Source organism: Rhinoraja longicauda, chromosome 16 (assembly GCF_053455715.1).
Source record: "Rhinoraja longicauda isolate Sanriku21f chromosome 16, sRhiLon1.1, whole genome shotgun sequence".
NCBI lineage: Eukaryota > Metazoa > Chordata > Chondrichthyes > Rajiformes > Arhynchobatidae > Rhinoraja > Rhinoraja longicauda.
This window is the reverse complement of record NC_135968.1, coordinates 41,381,685-41,401,360: the sequence shown is the minus strand read 5'-3', so window position 1 is coordinate 41,401,360 and position 19,676 is coordinate 41,381,685. Positions and strand designations below refer to the sequence as shown.

Sequence of the window (19,676 nt, the reverse complement as noted above, 5' to 3'; positions counted from 1 at the left end):
ATTCCACAGATTCACCACTTGCAAATTAGTTTTTGGGGAATGCAAAAGATCGTGCCGGCGCACAATTCCCAAAAAGCTAATTTGCAAGTGGTGAATCTGTGGAATTCATTGCCACAGAAGCTGTTAAGGCCAAGTCGATGGATATTTTTAAGGTGGAGATTGATTAGTGTGGGTGTCAGGGGTATGGGGGAAAGACAGGAGAATGGGGTTGAGTGGGAGAGATACATCAGCCATGATTGAATGGCAGAGTAGACTTGATGGGCTGAATGGCCTCATTCTGCTCCTACAAATTGTGAGTTTATGAACTTATGAAGACCATTAAGCCTAAAATACGTTTCGGAAATAGTTTCCAACTAATTATTCCTTCCATGCGAGAAAAGATGATCCCCAATCTCAAAATTGCACGCAAAGCTGAGGCTGGTCTACTCCATTGACCCCACACTTCACACGTGATTTCCAATTGATTGCCAATGGATCAGAATTTCATTGCATATGTCCATTCTGTCAAATAATTCATCTGTGTCCTGGCATCTAGACCACTCATTCCCAATCCTCTGTCCTGGCTCCTGCAGATCGATGTCTCTGTACTGCCCTGTCAAATATGTCGAGTGTGTTTTCCGAGGTCACGATTGTATATGGTAGAGTGAGTGATGAGCTATCTTCTTCCTCCTTCTGGCCTGATGGGAGCTTTTGGTTATTTGAGCAAGGAAGGTGTAGGAATAGTGTTGCTCTGGTGAGGGAAGAGGAGCCCACATCGGCACTTAGCAAATAAAACACTTCTTCTTAACTTCTCACCTTAGTCTTGTCATAGAAACAGGCCCTTTGCCCTAACTCATCCATGCCCCATCCAAGCTGGTACCATTTGCTTGTGCTGCCCATATCCCTGTAAATATTTCCTATCCATCTACCTGTCTAAATGTCTTTTAAATATACTTATTGAACCTGCCATAACAACTTAATCTGGCAGTTTGTTCCTTTGAGTTTACTTTAGTTTAGAGAAATAGTGTGGAGGCAGGCCCTTCAGCCCATCGAGTCCGCACCGACCAGCAATCCCTGCACAGTAACACTATCCTACACACACTGGGGACAATTTTACATTTTGGATTCATACCAAGCTAATTAACCTACAAACCAGTACGTCTTTGGTGTGTGGGAGGAAACCGAAGATCTCGAAGAAAACCCATGCAGGTCACGGGGAGAACGTACAAATTTCTTACAGCAGCAAATGCCACTGTGAAATCCATCCGTGGTCAGGATTGAACCCGGGTCTCTGGCGCTGTAAGGCAGCAACTCTACCGCTGTACCACCTGCAGATTTCCCCTTGAAGTTGCCTCTCAGATTTCTATTATATCTTTATCCTCTTACTTTAAACCGAATCCCTCTACCCTGATTTGATTCCCCTACCCTGGGAAAAAATACTTTGTACTTTCACCCTATCTATTCCCCTCATAAATTTATCCACTTTAATACGATCAACCATTAGCCTCCTGAACAAAGAGTAAAGTCCTAACCTGCCCAATCTCTCCCTGTAGCTCAGACCCTCAAATCCTGGCAAAATCCTTGTAAATCGTCTCTGCTTTAGGTTTAGGCTTGGGTTCCAGATTCGAACTTCTATACTCTACACTCAATTCCCTGAAAGCCAACGTGTCAAAAGCCAATGTACCAAAAGCCATCTTCATCACCCTATAAACATAAAACACCAGTTTTATGGAACTGTGTACCTTAACTCCGAGATCCCTCTGTTCTACATCACACCCTGGGGTCCAGTGTTCTGTGTGAAGTCCTGCCTTGGTATAACTTCCCAAAATCTTGTTGAAATTGGGTCCCATGTATATGTATGAAGGCAACATCATTCTTGACTAAATCCTTAAGCTTTTAAGGGCCATTTTATATGATAAAATTAACAGTAAACTCCAGCATTACTTAAGAGTAGCTAAAATAAGGTAAGTAGTAGTAGGTTCAGTCACAAATGATGAAAAACCATCGCAAGTGGCATTTGATAAGGTCCCTCATGGTAGGCTGCTCTGGAAGGTTAAGTCATTCGGAATCCAAGGAGAGCTGGTTGACTGGATTGGGAATTTGTCTTCATGGAAGAAAGTCGTGGGTGATGGTGGAAGATTGTTTTTCAGACTGGAGGCCTCTGACTAATGATGTGCCTCAAGAATCAGTGCTGGGCCCTTTGCTGTTTGTGGTTTATATCAACAATTTGGATGAGAATGTACAAGGCATGATTATCACATTTGCAGATGACACAAAAGTGGATGGCACTGTAGATAGTGAAGAAGGTTATCAAAAATTGCAGCAGAATCTTGATGGGCTGGAATGGTGGCCTGAGGAATACTTAATGGAGTTTAATACAGATATGTGCGAGATGTTGAACTTTGGGAAGTCAAACCAGGACAGGACCTTCACAGTGAATGGCAGGGGTCTGTTGGGTGTTGTGGAGCAGAGAGATCCAGGACTATAGGTACATAGTTTCTTGAAAGTGACTTCACCGGTAGCTAGCGTGGTCAAGAAGACTTCCGGACATGAGCCTTCATCAGTCAGATTACTGAGTATAGAAGTTGGGAGGTTATGTTACAGTTGTACAAGACATTAGTGGGGCCACATTTAGAGTATTGTGTTTAGTTTAGATCACCCTGTTGTAGGAAAGATGTTGTTAAGCTGGAAAGGGCACAGAAAGATTTACAAGGATGATGCCAGGATTCGAGGGCCTGAGCTACAGGGAGCCATTGAGCAAGCTAGGACTTTATTCCTTGGAGTGCAGGAAGATGAGGGGTGGTCTTATAGAGGTGAAATAAAGATTATGTGGGGATTAGAGAGGGTAATTCTTTTTCACCCAGAGTAGGAGAATCAGGAACCAGAGTCATAGGTTTAAGGTGAGGGGGGGGGGGGGGGAATTAATAAGTCAAGTCAAGTCAAGTCAATTTTATTTGTATAGCACATTTAAAAACAACCCTCGTTGACCAAAGTGCTGTACATCAGTTCAGGTACTAAGAAAACGAACATACAATGGCACACAAACATAACAGCACATACATAAACAGTTTACAGCGCCCCATCAGAGGGCCTCAAACACTAGGGAGTAGAAATAGGTTTTGAGCCTGGACTTAAAGGAGTCGATGGAGGGGGCAGTTCTGATGGGGAGAGGGATGCTGTTCCACAGTCTCGGAGCTGCAACCGCAAAAGCGCGGTCACCCCTGAGCTTAAGCCTAGACCGCGGGGCAATAAGAACCCATGGGGCAACTTTTGTACACATGGGATGGTAGGTATACAGAACAAGCTGCCAGAGGAGGTACGTTACTCATAAGCAAAACTCATACTTGTACTCATATTGTACTCATACTAGTTGTTATTACTCATGCATAATAGCAATAATGATAATGAAGTGAACTATGGTCATCTGATGTGTTTGTACTTTTTTCTAGAGTTCTGTCCTGTGAGGATAATGACAGAAATAATAGAAACATACAATGCACGTTTCACAGGACACTGGAGTGGAGTTTTGGGAAATAAGAATGTCCCCAGGTGGGTTGTGTTTTCATTATTTTTCAAATTTCATCAAAACACACACTGAATGAAGTAAAAGTCATAAAGAATGCTCAATTACATCTTCATTCCTGTGCTGCTGAAGGATTTTAATCTGTTTTAACTGTATTTGTCATTAGTATGTCAATTGCACTAAGTTAATATTTACTGAAAATGACACACATGCTCATTCACCTTTTTTACTAATTAAATATTCCATCAGCTAGAGCTCTGGATTGTTACCTGTAGACACGAGTTCAAATTCCACCCCATGCAACTTTGAAATGTATTCAAATTATTTAAATGCATGTGAAATTTAAGGTGGGAAAGGGTAGTATAAGTAATGATAATGATTAAACCATTGCACCATTATAAAAAATGTCATTTGATTTGGTAGGGGAAGGAAACCTGTCATCTCTCATCCGGACTGCCCCAGGCATTAAGTGGGTGCATTGGAAGTAAAATACAAGAACTCAAAAACACAAGAAAATTGGAGCTGGAGGAGGCGTTCAAGCCTCTCCTATAATTTAATGTGGTCAAAGCTGATCTATTCTGGCCTTCTCTTCTATGTCATTTCACTACACCCCTATAAAGACAGTTCTAATAGTGTGATAGTGTTCCTGAGAACTTTTGATGAATAAAAAATGAAAGAAACAGTGTTTGGGAGAGGATCACAGAAACAGCTGTGATGGGAAAGTGAGCAGGCATGGGAATACAATAACCAGCTGGCTGCACTGACTCAATGAGTGAATCAAAGGTATCACAAAATGCTGTAGAAACTCAGCAGGTCAGGCAGCATCTAGGAGAGAAGGCATGGGTGACGTTTCGAGACAAGACCCTTCTTCAGACTGAAGAAGGGTCTCGACCCGAAACGTCACTCATTCTTTCTCCCCTAGATGCTGCCTGACCTGCTGAGTTACTCCAGCATTTTGTGAATAAATACCTTCGATTTGTACCAGCATCTGCAGTTATTTTCCTACACAATGAGTGAATCGGCTCAGCATTCCCTGCTCTGCTTGGCTGTACGATAGCTGTGGCTCTGGGGAGGGTGTGGTGGTGAATGGTGAGGCGAGAAGGCAAACAGAAATCCCTGTGCCCACCCAGAAGAATCATGCAAGCCCACAGCAGCTGGAAAATCCCTACCCATCCGTTCCACAGGTCTTCCAAATGCTCATTCACATTTATGGAGTTGAGTGTTTGTAACTCAGGGAGATCCTTCATTCCAGAATCTGTCAAGTATGTATTCATGGCCACTTTAAATTCTTCCAATGCATCCACTGCATGTCTGGGACAGCGAACACCCTCTGTGAGAAGTACTTCAGTTGTAAATGACCAGCCTCTTATCTTGCAGTGGTGTACCTCGTTTGAGATTCCCCCTGTTTAAGTCCTGTCGGGATCATGTATGTTTGAATAAGGTCACTCTTCAATCTTCTGAACTCCACGGAATACAGGCTTCAACCATTTAGAGTCTCTTGATAGGACAACCCTGCCCTCCCAGGAATTAACCTGGTGAAACCTCTGCCTTCTGTTATGTATCTATTTTCAGGTAAGGGGTCCAAAATCCTTGTGTGGGAAGAGCAGCATTTGCACACTCTCCTGCATGTCACACACTCTTCCGACCCAGAAGTGCATGTGGCCTTTTTGCTATTCTGATATATCATATCCTTCAACTTTATATCATATCCTTCAACTTTGTAAATATATACTTGGAAAATCTATATTTATACCAATCGAAGAGGGCCATAAATACACAGTGTGTACTTCCAGTGTTTGAAAAAAAAAACTGCTTTGGTGCTGAGAACAAAAATCTAATCTTTGCTGCAGTGATTTTCTTTTCACTGCTGCTCCATTATGATGAGGATTTACAATGAATTAATGCTGAATTCTCAAAAAGAATTTAATCGTCCAGGGTACAAATGCTACAGGACAGATAGAGGTGGGGTAAAAGAGGAGGGGGTATTGCCTTTTGATTCAGTGTCGTTTAGTTTAGTTTGGTGATACAGCGTGGAAACAGGCCATTTGGCCCACCAAGCTCATGCCAACCAATGATCACCCTTATCCTAGTTCTATCCTATACCCTAGGGACAGTTTACAATAGCCAATTAACCTACCAACCTGCATGTCTTTGGAATGTGGGAGGAAACTGGAGCATCCGGGAAAAAACCCCACACAGTCACAGGGAGAATATACAAAATCCGTACAGACATCGCCTGCAGTCAGGATCAAAACCTGAGTCTCTGGCACCATAAAGCAACAGCTCTACAACTGTGTTGCTGTGCCACCCCGGTTAAGGGGATAATGGAATGTCACAGCAGTACTCCAAGATAACATTGCTGATTGTTCATGGGTGGAGCTGAGCAATAAAAAAGGCACAATCATCTTGTTTGAAGAATAGGCAGTAGGAATTGGAGCAGCAAATATGCCAAAGGATTGTTGGCAGCAGTAAGGCTAATCAGGTAATCATAGTGGGGGATTATAACTTTTCCAATATAGACTGGGACTGTCTTAGTTCCAAGGGCTTGGACCGAGAGGAATTTATGAAATGTATTCAGGACAGTTTCCTCTTGCATTATACAGAAGACCCTACATGGGAGAGGGCAAAGCCAGATCTACTCTTAGGAAATTGGGAAGGGCAAGTGATTGAAGTGTTGGTGGGCAAACATTTTGGGACCAGTGATCACTGTTCTCCTAGTTTTGAGACAGTTACGGATAAAGCTATTAGCTTTGAGATAGTTATGGATAAAGTACTTGTGGACGGGCCCAAAAGTTAAAATTCTAAATTGGGACAAGGCCAACTTTGATGATATTAGACAGGAACTTGCTCAAGTTGATTCGGGTAGGTTGTTTGCCAGCAAAGTAACATCCGCTAAGTGTAATGTTTTTAAAAGTGTACTAACAATAGTTCAGGGCATGCATTTTCCTGTTAGAATGAAGGGCAAAGCAGATGGGAGTAAGGAAGCTTGGATGACGAGAGGAATTGAGGCTTTGGTCAGGCATGCTGTCGCAATTATCTGAATTTAGATTTAGATTTTAGATTTAGAGATACAGTGCGGAAACAGTCCCTTCGGCCCACCTGGTCCGCGCCGCCCAGCGATCCCCACACATTAACACTATCCTACACCCTAGGGACAATTTTTTTTTCATTTGCCCAGCCAATTAACCTACATACCTGCACGTCATTTTGGAGTGTGGGAGGAAACCGAAGATCTCGGAGAAAACCCACGCAGGTCACGGGGAGAAAGTACAAACTCCGTACAGACGGCGCCCGTAGTCAGGATCGAACCTGAGTCTCCGGCGCTGCATTCGCTGTAAGGCAGCAACTCTACCGCTGCGCCACCGTGCCGCCCTTGAAGTACTGTTTACGATAGATTTCAACTTATATAATTTTACTGTCAAGTTATAATAATAATAACCTTTCTTTTTCATAGTCATGCAAAATGGGAAGAGTTGTTGAAAACGTGCAGTGCATTCATCTTTTATGGAAGGGAACATTTTCTAGCAAATCTATTGGCATCAAAACTTGTTTCCATGAATTTTTCAGGTATTCTTTGGGTTCTTAAATTATGTGGTTTTAATTGAAGTACTGGGTTACTTTCTTATCAGGTGTAATTTTAAAATAATCTAAGGTAGACACAAAATGCTGGAGTAACTCAGCGGAAGGAATGGGTGACGTTTCGTGTTGAGACCTTTCTTCAGACTGATCTGTTGGTTATATTAAAATAATTTGTTGGTTACATTAATTATAATATTCTAAAACAGAAATCTCTGGTTGCATCATATAGTTTTCAATTCATGAATCCCTTGTCCAGGACCAAGGAGAGATGCTGACATGGGAATGTGTGATCATTCTAAAATCCAAATTGAGATTTACAAAATCTCTTCCTTTTCTAACTTTTACTGATGCGATAATTGTATAACGTACTGGGGTGCAAATTTGCTAGTATTTAAGTACTTGTGGATGTTATTCTATCAGGATATACATCGATCAGCCAAAACATTATGATCACTGACAAGCGAAGTGAATAACGTTGATTATCTTGTTACAATAGCACCTGTCAAGGGGTGGGATATATTAGGCAGCAAGTGAACAGTCATTTCTTGAAGTTGATGTGTTGGATGCAGGAGAAATGGGCAGGAGTAAAGACCTGAATGACTGACAAGGGCCAAATTGTTATGGCCAGACGACTGGGTCAGAGCATCTCTGAAACGGCAAGGCTTGTGAGGTGCTCCTGGTCAGCAGTGAGTACCTACCGACAGTGGTCCGAGGAGGGACAAACCACAAACCGGCGACAGAGTGTTGGGCGCCCAAGGCTCATCGATGCGTGAGGGCAACAAAGAGTATCCCATCTGGTCCGAACCGACAGAAGGTCTACTGTGGTCACGGACAGTATGTGTCACAACACACAGTGCATCGCACTCTGTTTTGTATGGGGCTGCACACGGAGGACCAACAGTATATTAGGCAGGTGGTCATAATGTTTTGGCTCATCAGATCTGACTGATCGGTGTATTAACACCTTTTCCACTTTTGGCTCCTCTTTGAAGGATGAGAAAACTATAAAATTAACTGGGTCCAACATTTCTGAATTGGAGACGTGAGAAATGTAAGGGAGGATAAAAGCAGCAAAATGGGTATAATTAGATGTCGATATTTGTGTAAACATTTGGTTTATATATATTTCAAGTTTTAAAGATATATTTTCTAATATTTGCTTAGAATGTCAGCTGGTGATTCTTCTCGATCTGGTCCAAACTAGTGAAAGCTTCCGAAGGCAGTCAATACTGGACAGGCCTAAAAGGTAATACTTTAAAATATTAGGTACACACAAAATGCTGGAGTAACTCAGCGGGTCAGGCAGCATCTCAGGAGAGAAGGAATGGGTGACGTTTCGGGTCGAGACCCTTCTTCAGACTTCAAAGAAGGGTCTCGACCCGAAAGGTCACCCATTCCTTCTCTCCTGAGATGCTGCCTGACCTGGTGAGTTACTCCAGCATTTTGTGTCTACCTTCAATTTGAACCAGCATCTGCAGTTATTTTCCTACACTTAAAAATTTTAAGCAGGCAGAAGCCTGTATTCAGCACATAAGTAAAATATTGTATTCTACTAACCAATGGAAAGTGTATGGGCACCAGTTTACCCATTGTTTGACCACCTAAAGCTGCAGGTACATGTAAAATTGCTTTCAGAGGGTTGTGCCAAGCTGGATTTGGTTAATTGGCTGCAGTACCCACCTGAGCCAAACGCTAAATTGGAGTAAGGTTTGAATTGAAGCCTTTGGATGGCACATTGGTGTAGCAGCAGAGTTGCTGCCTTACAGCTCCTGAGACCCAAGTTTGATCCTGACTATGGGTGCTGTCTGTGTGGAGTTAGTACATTCTCCCTTTGACCACGTGGATTTTCTCTGGCTTCCTCCCACATACCAAAGACGTGCAGGTTAATTGGTGTTTGTAAATTGTCTCTGGTGAGCAGGAGAGAACTTATGACAGAAGAGATCTTGGCAACCAAGGGAAAATAGAATATGCGGTCACTGTTTGACAGATGAGGTGAAACAGAGGTGCACTTCCTCTTAAAATGTAAACAATTCGACAAAATAAGGAAAATATACTTTGAAAAACTCAGTCTGGCAACCCCAGATTTTAAAGAACTAGATGATATATCAAAACTAAGAATAATCCTTGGCGAAGGAAATACGGTACATCTTGGCGCACAATACGTAACAGCATGCCACAACCTGCGAGACAGTGAATGACCAACATGTACACATACACGCATACATAAATTGACACTACTTGACACTAAGAAAATTAATATTGACCTAAACTTGCTACCTTGCTGTACTGCTTACAACTGCAAGAACGAGTAGCAATCGATAAAAGGCTATAAATGTATTGCGTGGATATATATATGTGTACAGGGGCATATCTACCCATGTATTGTATATTTGTATTTATATTCATGCATTTTAAATATGTATGTCATGTTCTATACTTTGGCAATATAACGATGTATCTTATCATGCCAATAAAGTTTTTAAATTGAAATTGAATTGAAAACTTATGCATGTATGATCGCTGGTTGGCATGGACTCGGTGGTCCAAAGGGCCTGTTTCCACGCTCTAAAATAAGCTAAATTAATTGTTTCTGTTTGCATTATCTGAAGCACTCCCCCACAAAAAGTGCATTATAATTCTTTAAAATTAAAAAATAATTAAATTGAATTGAAACATTTTAAAAAAGTAATAAAAAATTAAAATAATTTAAAGCATTAAAAAGAGAGGAATTTTATGTCAGGAATCCCATTCAAATCAGTGGGTGTTCTGATGACAAGTTTGACAGATATAAGCATGCATTCCCAATTTGGATTCCCCAAAATAGTTCTATGGCATTTCAACACATCCAGAGTTAGTGGTTGGATTCTAAATGGAGTGACACAGTGGACTGACTTCACTAATATTTGGACTCGTCTACCTGAGAGGGGCTAAATGTTAGCTGTTCTCTTCAGAAGCACTTCCCACAACTAGCAGCATGTGGCACAATGTCTACCTGACTCATCACTAGGTTTCCTTTGTGAAATGCCAAAACTTATTTGGTTCTAAGGATTTATTGATTAACCATGGCATGTTTCAATCTCACGATGTTAGTCTCGTTTTTTAAATACTTTTTTTTGTATTGCACCAACATTAAACATGATCATTGAAATCTCGATATGGATTGTTAATAGAATCTAACAAATTGTAGTGGGTATTTTCTCACCTGCTCGTATAGATTTGAAAATTAACATGAAATCAAGACCAGCTAGAGAATATTCGTATTCTATATAATTTTGAAGTGAAACTGAAGATTTCTCCTTTTTTTTGTATTAAGCCTTGGAGAAATTACCTTAGCAATGAAAGATTGAGGCATAATGTTTAAATGCCACTTGAGTGCCAATTGATCTTGATCCATTCTCCGCATTAAGATTCTTAATTATCCCAGTTGACTGCAGTAGACATGCCATGCAGGCTCCCATAAATCTTTGGAGATGACAAGAAGAAGATCTAGTATTAAGGGTCAAACATACGCTAAAAATCTATTTATCTAATTGTACATCGGTTCATTCTGAGCAGTATATTTTTCAGTCCAAAAGAAGTTTCATAATTTTATTCTTACTTTTCTTTTTTGGAAGTGCATTGCAGTTGTCAACGGAGGGACAAATGGATACGGTGAAACTTCTGAGCCTGACTGGAGTTCGTTCCATTATGCTTAATCAGTGGCCGAGTACACTTCAGGAAAATGGAGTGAAGTTTAAGAGATTATCCAAAAGTAAGTGCATTTCAAGCCAGATCTTTGTCCAGTCTCTTAATCTCTGTGCAGATTTCCGTAACCTCCTTGTGTCCTCTTCACAGCTTACTTTCCTACCTAATTTTATGTTGACAGCAAAGTTAGTAACCCCACATTTGGTGCTTTCATAGAACTCATGAAAAGCTACGGCCGTGACACTGATGATATGGCCAATTATTGCCAACCAGAAACTAGATTTTTGCTTACCATCTGTTTATCCATATCATATCATATCATATACATACAGCCGGAAACAGGCCCTTTCGGCCCACCAAGTCCGTGCCGCCCAACGATCCCCGTACATTAACACTATCCTACACCCACTAGGGACAATTTTTACATTTACCCAGCCAATTAACCTACATACCTGTACGTCTTTGGAGTGTGGGAGGAAACCGAAGATCTCGGAGAAAACCCACGCAGGTCACGGGGAGAACGTACAAACTCCTTACAGTGCAGCACCTGTAGTCAGGATCGAACCTGAGTCTCCGGCGCTGCATTCGCTGTAAAGCAGCAACTCTACCGCTGCGCTACCGTGCACACACTAATATGTTACATGCTGCATCATCAGCTGTAACTTTGCAAGATCACCTTTGATGCAGCATCTAATCAAATACTGTATCTTCTGGAAGTCCAACTATAATAAATTGAATGGTATCCCTTTATCTGAAGCCCAAGTTAAGAAATTGGAACTAAATGAATAATTCTTTCAAATAGCTGGGTCACTTAAAATGTCTGAAATTCTATGTTTATCTAATGAATGGTTTTGATAGAGTGGGCAGAATTTCCATGCTGAGGTATAAAACTATAATTGCGATAAATGTATTATCGTTCACATTCCATGAAAAACAGGTATAAAATTCCTCTCTATTGTCTCAATGTTTATCCTATTTAAAATGTTCTTTTAGTCTTTACTCTGTCACACCTTGTAAAATAAATAGAATCAAAGACATTTCCTGCAATGAAGTTGGTGAAGAAACCTGCTGCTGTAAAAGTCCAGACACAACCATGATTTGTTGCATGTGACAAGGATTTTTTTTGTCGATAACCAGTTTCCAGTCAAAATTTAAAGTTAAAGAGAAGCTGTCACGGGTTAAGTTAATAAATAATAAGATCATCATTGGAAACTTATTGCCTAAACTATATATATAGCACAAAGAAGATAGTTTAGTTCCCATTTCTATATCCACAGAATGCAGGTTAATTTAAATTAAGGAATTAGTGGAAATATGCATTCTATTTTTATATACTTCTTCCTTTATTTAGTAACCAAAGTAATTATTGAGCGCATAAAGCCAATTCCATCACTGAGTCCGATCATAGATCATTTGTTACTCAAACATTCAAAGATATTAAAACAAGATATTTAAGAAGGCATATGTAACACTTCTAACACTTGTATATTCTATGTTTGATCATTTGATATATCTGGGCTTGGAAAAACATATTTAGAATAATTCCTCCCTTTGCTAGGTTCCAATTAATCTTTGGAAGAGGTGGAGGAGGAGGCAAAGGACTAACTAATGATCTGTATCTGACAACGATGGGGGCAATATTAATAAACCAAGAGGCTGTTCTCATCGTCTGTTTTTGGTTGCAATACTAATTTACTTACTTAATGCAACACGGGGCTACGCAGTGGCGCAGCGGTGGAGTGCTGCCTGACAGCGCCAGTGACCCAGGTTCAATCTTGACTATGGGTGCTGCCTGTGGAGTTTGTACGTTCTCCCTGTGATCGCGTGGGCTTTCTCTGGGTGTTCCAGTTTCCTCTCACATTCTGAAGACACGCAGTTTGTAGGTTAATTGGTGTCTGTAAATTGTCTCTTGTGCATAGGATAGAACTAGTATACGGGTGATTGTTGGTCGCCACGGACTCAGTGGGCCAAAGGGCCTGTTTCCACACTGTATCTCTAAACTAAAAGAAGGAAGGTATTTGGCCCACTACATTCATTGCAATTCCCAATGGAACTATCCTATTAGTCCTGCTTTTCCCTTGCCTTATTTTGTATTTCTCCCTCTTAAGGCTCTTAACTCTCCTTGATACTTATGTTCTTTGCAAACAAGTAGGGGGCAATGTACCAGAGAGAATTAACCTAGTTTACTTGCGATAAATGCGATTCTTTGGGATGTGAAGGAAACTGGAACAACTAGCCAAGGGGAGAAAGTATCAACCTTACATTTGGGGGTTTCTGCAGATACAATGCTTCCTGAGGTCCCACACCACGCAAAGATCATCACTTTGATCAACTGGCATAAATATAGCCAATGTTTGAATCAGAATCTCAGAATGTTCACTCTCATTGGTATGAAAGATCCCAGGTAAAAGTGGGGCTGAAAAGCCTGCACCTATTGTTGATTTTTCTAGGCTCCATCTCAAGCAGTTGCTGCTGAGAACAGTTTTAAAATGGAGCTTCTTCCAATCATAGTAAACGGCCTGGCGGAGAAAGTCAGTGCCATCGTAGGTCGACTCAGCTGTGTCACTGCAACATAGTGTGCAAGTGGAGAGGGAGCAGGAAAGTCTGGTTTAGTTTTTAGTTTTAATCAATTTGGACATGAACATACTGTACATTTACTGAATAAATTAGGAGTAAAGATATTATTTTATTTCAGATTTGTTGGAATTTGGCAAATCAACTGGTCAAGTAATCCTTGAAATCAGCAAAACTGGAAGAAGCAATGCTTCTAAAAATGATATTGTATTTCCTGCTGAGGATCCATGCATTAAAGGTGTGTTTTATTGAAAGCATTGAATAAACGTAACCGTCAATGTATGCAGTTCAATTTGTATTTTTAAGGTGATATGTACTCTGAAGCAACAGTTAAGTGCCACAATTGTAGTTGGAGGGATAGTCAAAAATCTTAGATAAGAAGGAGACAGTAATGCATTTGTCACTTATAAAGCAATCACCTTTACATTGGAAAAATTCAACATTTTGGGTAATTAAATCGGTCTTGTCCAGATGTTTGGCCTGAGCTTTGTGTTGCTTCGCATTCTTTATCCCATTCCTATTTGTTCCTTTCTCTCTCCTTCTGACCCACCCAGGTTTTTTCAATTCCCTGTCCAATCTCCCATTTTCCCCAGCCCCATTACCCTGCCAGTTTACCCTCCCCCGCCTGGATACATCTGCCTTTCATCCTCACAGCGAACCCACTGGGCCTCCTATCCCCTTCCTAATCTGCTGCCAGTTGTTGTCTCCACATCATCTTCCAGCCTCTGCCTCTACCTCCACCCTCCTTTCTTCCAGCCTGGCCTCCCTCCTCACAGGTCACCTAAAAACCTGCCAGCTCCTGCATCACCTCCCCCTCTCATCTCTTGACATTGGTTATCGCCCTATTGCATCCTCAGTCCTGATACAGACATCTTAACCCAAACCATCAACTGTCCCTCTGCTTTCACAGACACTGCCTGACCTGCTGAGTTCCTCCAACAATTTAGTTTTTTTGCACCTTCTGATCCAAACCGCGACCCTGAATTTTTTTTTTTCAGGCAATGGATTCTTCAGATCCATCTTCTGTATTTTGTTGCTTTTGGTTTTTACCGCCAGTCTTTGTCAATTAATTACTCGTGCTTTGTATTCGTTCCCAGAACATCTGGGGTTTTTTTTCATTACTCTCGCTTTTCTGCCTTTGACCTTTTTTAAGAATGAATTTCAGCAAGGTCCAACAAAAGATCATTGGACTGAAAAATGACATTTTTCTTTCTCTAAAACCGCTGCCCGGCCTAACGAACACTTCACGCATTTTCTGCTGTTTTCACATTTTCAGAAAAGTGATATTTTTATTTTTATATTTGTTCCTGGATTACTCTTATTGTCTACTATTTTTCTGACTTTTAACATCTGCATGCTGTGAAATTGCACCCTTTTTGTATTCAAGGGGGAATACAACGAAACATATATTAAAATAAACAGTGTTTTCATTGTTGACCCTTAAAGTAAACCATGATATGCTTCCCTTCAGCCTCAAGCTACCATTCAATAATACTATTTTGCTTTCTGTTCTTTATCCATTGTGGATCCACTCTGCCCGTACTGCTTTAGTGCCACTGGCTTCAAATCTGTCCACATGATTCTCAAAACAATCATAGAAAAACCATCAGGCAATTGTTTCAATCCCAATAATGTTTATGTGGAACAGTATGATGTGTGGTCCGAGTCATACTACTGCAGACAAGCTCCAGAATAATATTTCAGAAGAAGCAGCTCAAATTTAACATCACACGAATAAAGTGAGTTCTCATATTCGCAAATCACTTTGATTTTACATCCCAAAAACCGGCATCTGTCCCTGTTATCTTTTCTTAAAACGTATTAATTTTAGTTTCTCTCACTGTTGATATTGCCAGAGCTGCTAAATATTTTCAACAATTTATACTTTTTTTGCAGGTTTCTAGAAATTGCCTCTCGCAGTATTTTGCTTTTGTGTAAATGGTTGAAAAAAGAGAAAAACTATTAGACCAAGTCGATGCAACCATTCATTTTGGTTCCATTTCTACAATCTTTCTTCTCTCTCACCAAAGCCTTCAATCTGCTGCTCCTCCAAGGGACTCTTTAAATATATATTTTTTTGAGAATGGCAATGGCAAGCCTTTTATTTGACCATCATATCATATCATATCATATATATACAGCCGGAAACAGGCCTTTTCGGCCCACCAAGTCCGTGCCGCCCAATGATCCCCGTACATTAACACTATCCTACACCCACTAGGGACAATTTTTACATTTACCCAGCCAATTAACCTACATACCTGTACATCCTTAATTGCTCTTGAGAAGGTGATGAAGCCTATGTTCTTGAACTGCAGCAGAATGTCTAGTGAAGACATCCTCAGAATGCTGATAAGTATTGAACTCCAGGATATAGATTATGTTGGGCCAAAGGAAAAACATTTTTTTTAAATAATGTGAGTCAGTATTTTGTACTAGCTTATCTGCATGTAAGGATAATCCGGGTCACAGAGATGCCGAGAGGACACTAGCTTCTAGTGTAGGGAATCTCTTCCTTTTACAACTGCTTCTTCCACATCCGATGTTGAGTTTGTTATGATCAGTGGTCTTGCACCTAAGACAAAATCACCCAGAGGTGAAGGGTCCACTGATTGAGCCATGTTGACAAATCTGCACTGGAATCTAAAAGGAAAGCAATTACAATTTAGGATTGTCATTCATTGGTTGTTGTCTTGCAAGTAATAACGAAGTTCTAACTCTAGCATGGTATTTGGTATCCCATGCTAATAAATTTTATTTACTTGATCCAAACATGATCCACATCTATTTTTACATGTGTATAAGTAGGGCCTGTCCCACTTAGGCGATGTTTTAGGTGACTGCCGGCGACTGTCAAAGTCGTAGCAGATCGCCAAAATTTTCTTTTACCCTACAACAATGACCACGACAATGCCGAGCCAGGTCGAGATTAGACTGTCTTCGGAAACATCGCAAAATTCCCAAACTGTCAATGCTTCTCCGGCGTCCTAATTTTCGCTGAAATCACTGACAAGTTGCTAATTACTTGAGAGTTTTGAAATATAATATCTTGCCTAGGTTACTTGAAGACCAAGCTTCAGGGTAACAAGGCATAAACTGCATTGACTTCCAGTTTACTAATAGCAGTATTAAGAAATTTAATTTTAAAAGTGGTTAAATGGATTTTTGTGCGGAGTGTGAGCATCCTTTGAAAATGCACGGGAGATGCATATCTGGTTTCTAGGTTGCATTTCTGGGTTGGGAGCCTACTTAAATGTAATCGCTGATGGCCATAAACATTGCAAAAATTCCCACCCTTACCTGACCATCAAACTGTCGCCTCCAATCTATCTGTCACATGGCCTGACGGTAAATAAATTGGTTAAACACAAGTATTTTATGGTATCTTCAAATGACTTTACTTAATTCAATATTACATGCTTCTAAATGCATCTAAGGGAACCTAGCAAACCTGGGGACAGCATGCGACAGCGCCCGCAATAACCAACGATACCTGGCGACAAGCCAGCTGTCGCCGAGAAATTTCATACCGGATGATTTCTCAGCGACGCGCCGAGATTCACTACGATTCTTTGAAGACTCCTCACGATCATGCCCGCGACACCCCGGCGAACTGTCGGCGACAGCCTAGTCACCGGCAGTCTCCTTAAAATCGCCTAAGTGGGACAGGCCCTTTATGATCAGTGGTCTTGCACCTAAGACAAAATCACCCAGAGGTGAAGGGGTCCACTGATTGAGGCATGTTGGCAAATCTGCACTGGAATCTAAAAGAAAAGCAATTACAATTTAGGATTGTCATTCATTTGTTGTTGTCTTGCAAGTAATAACGAAGTTCTAACTCTAGCATGGTATTTGGTATCCCATGCTAATAAATTTTACTTACTTGATCCAAACATGATCCACATCTATTTTTACATGTGTATAGTTATGAATGTATTTCATTTAAGTTGTACCTGTTCCCAATTATCTTTTAACAAAAGCTTTTTTTTCCTACATGATGGTTCTCTAGGCTCTGCATTTAACGATCTTAAAGTTGAGGCAAGAAAGCGTCTTGAAGATATGATTCAGCAAAGTGCTTTTAATTTCATACTTTATGGACTGCCAAATCTTATTGTCACCTGAGTCATTGTAAACCAAATTGTTTACATATATGTTACTGCAAATCTTTGGGAATTAATTGTTTGAAATCCAGAACTTAAATAATTATTGTCTTTCATTTTTTTTCATTTAAAAAATATTTTAGGTAAATTTAATAGTTTTAATTAAACATTTTTTAAAATATTGTTGTGTGATTGGAATGTTCATATTCAATCACTAATTGATTTCACATTTTTGATTATTTCAAATGGTTTGGCAAATTTTGGGCTAAATTTTCTGGTAGATGTAACATTTAAAACCCTTTTCTTCAGCAGTTTGATGCAATAGTAGCAATGTTGGAAGGAATCTTGTAAAGATAGCCATATTGATATTCCTTGTTTGCCAAACAGATTATTGTGATTAAAAAAGGATATGAGGGTTACTAAAATGTGTCTGCTTCGTACACTTTTCTTTCCAAAGCCAGTGAACTATATGCATTTACCCTTCGGTCCAACCCTTCATCCCAGCCTCAACTACCACCTTTGGCAGCATGTTTCCTCGTAAGGGGGAGTGTTTGCTAGTGCTGTCGGGGAGGATTTAAACTAATGTGGCAGGGGGATGGGAGCAGGAGCAGAGAGACAGAGGGGTGTAAAATGAGGGTAGAAGCATCAGGTAGCAAGGTGAAAAGTAAAAGTGGTAGGCAGACAAATCCAGGGCAAAAATCAAAAAGGGCCACTTTTCAACATAATTGTATAAGGGGTAAGAGAGTTGTAAAAACAAGCCTGAAGGCTTTGTGTCTCAATGCAAGGAGTATACGTAATAAGGTGGATGAATTAAATGTGGAGATAGTTATTAATGATTATGATATAGTTGGGATTACGGAGACATGGCTCCAGGGTGACCAAGGCTGGGAGCTCAACATCCAGGGATATTCTATATTCAGGCGGGATAGACAGAAAGGAAAAGAAGGTGGGGTAGCGTTACTGGTTAGAGAGGAGATTAAAGCAGTGGAAAGGAAGGACATTAGCTTGGAGGAAGTGGAATCGATATGGGTAGAGCTGCGAAACACTAAGGGGCAGAAAACGCTAGTGGGAGTTGTGTACAGGCCACCTAACAGCAGTAGTGAGGTTGGGGATGGCATCAAGCAGGAAATTAGAAATGCATGCACCAAAGGTGCAGCAGTTATAATGGGTGACTTCAATCTACATATAGATTGGGTGAACCAAACTGGCAGGGGTGCTGAGGAAGAGGATTTCTTGGAATGTTTGAGAGATGGTTTTCTAAACCAACATGTCGAGGAACCAACGAGAGAGCAGGCCATTCTAGACTGGGTATTGAGTAATGAGGAAGGGTTAGTTAGCAGTCTTGTTGTGCGAGGCCCCTTGGGCAAGAGTGATCATAATATGGTGTTCTTCATTAGGATGGAGAGTGACAAAGTCAATACAGAAACAAGTGTTCTGAACTTAAAGAAAGGTAACTTTGAGGGTATGAGGCGTGAATTGTCCAAGATAGACTAGCAATTGATGCTGAAAGGGTTGACGGTGGACATGCAATGGAAGGCATTTAAAGGTCGCATGGATGAACTACAACAAGTGTTCATCCCAGTTTGGCAAAAGAACAAACCAGGAAAGGTAGTGCATCCGTGGCTAACAAGGGAAATCAAGGATAGTATTAAAACAAAAGATGAAGCATACAGATTAGCCAGAAAAAGTAGCATACCAGAGGACTGGGAGAAATTCAGTCCAGCAGAGGAGGACAAAGGGCTTAATTAGGAAAGGGAAAATAGATTATGAGGGAAAACTGGCAAGGAACATAAAAACTGACTGCAAAAGCTTTTATAGATATGTGAAGAGAAAAAGATTAGTGAAGACAAATGTAGGTCCCTTGCAGTCGGAAACAGGTGAATTGATCATAGGGAACAAGGAGATGGCAGACCAATTGAACAAACATCTTGCAGCTGCCAGCAAATTCTGGATCCAATATTTGCTCAACTTAGTTCATTATAGTTTCTTTGCATGGCATTGAATGTATTTATTTCTGAGCTGTCAGTTATGCAGTTAGCATTGCATTTCTCAGCAACCCTGACCATACATTTTGAAGACTGTCAATATAATAAAATCAACACCTTCAAACAACTCAAACATAATTCAATTAATTGGCATATTTCCAATTCACTATACAGTATACTATAACTCGCGAATCACAAAAAAAGTCATTTTAGAAAACAAAGGTGAATTACAGATCTTTCAGGAGCGAGGGC

The 19,676-nt window shown here is 40.5% G+C and overlaps 1 protein-coding gene across 4 annotated transcripts in view; it reads left to right on the top strand.

The window, feature by feature from the left end:
- The window catches only part of cfap46 (cilia and flagella associated protein 46), a 188,671-nt gene extending 170,823 nt beyond the window's left edge, over positions 1-17,848 (top strand). For 3 of the 4 annotated variants that reach the window (XM_078413696.1, XM_078413695.1, XM_078413698.1), the window contains 6 exons: positions 3,429-3,528; positions 6,957-7,069; positions 8,246-8,327; positions 10,696-10,832; positions 13,461-13,577; positions 17,349-17,848. In XM_078413696.1, coding sequence (XP_078269822.1) covers positions 3,429-3,528; positions 6,957-7,069; positions 8,246-8,327; positions 10,696-10,832; positions 13,461-13,577; positions 17,349-17,461 — 662 coding nt within the window. In that variant the 3' untranslated portion in view covers positions 17,462-17,848. Of the gene's footprint in view, positions 1-3,428; positions 3,529-6,956; positions 7,070-8,245; positions 8,328-10,695; positions 10,833-13,460; positions 13,578-14,890; positions 15,079-17,348 lie in introns of all 4 variants that reach the window. The other variant, XR_013548319.1, reaches the window with a different exon arrangement.
- The last annotated feature ends 1,828 nt before the right edge of the window (positions 17,849-19,676 follow it).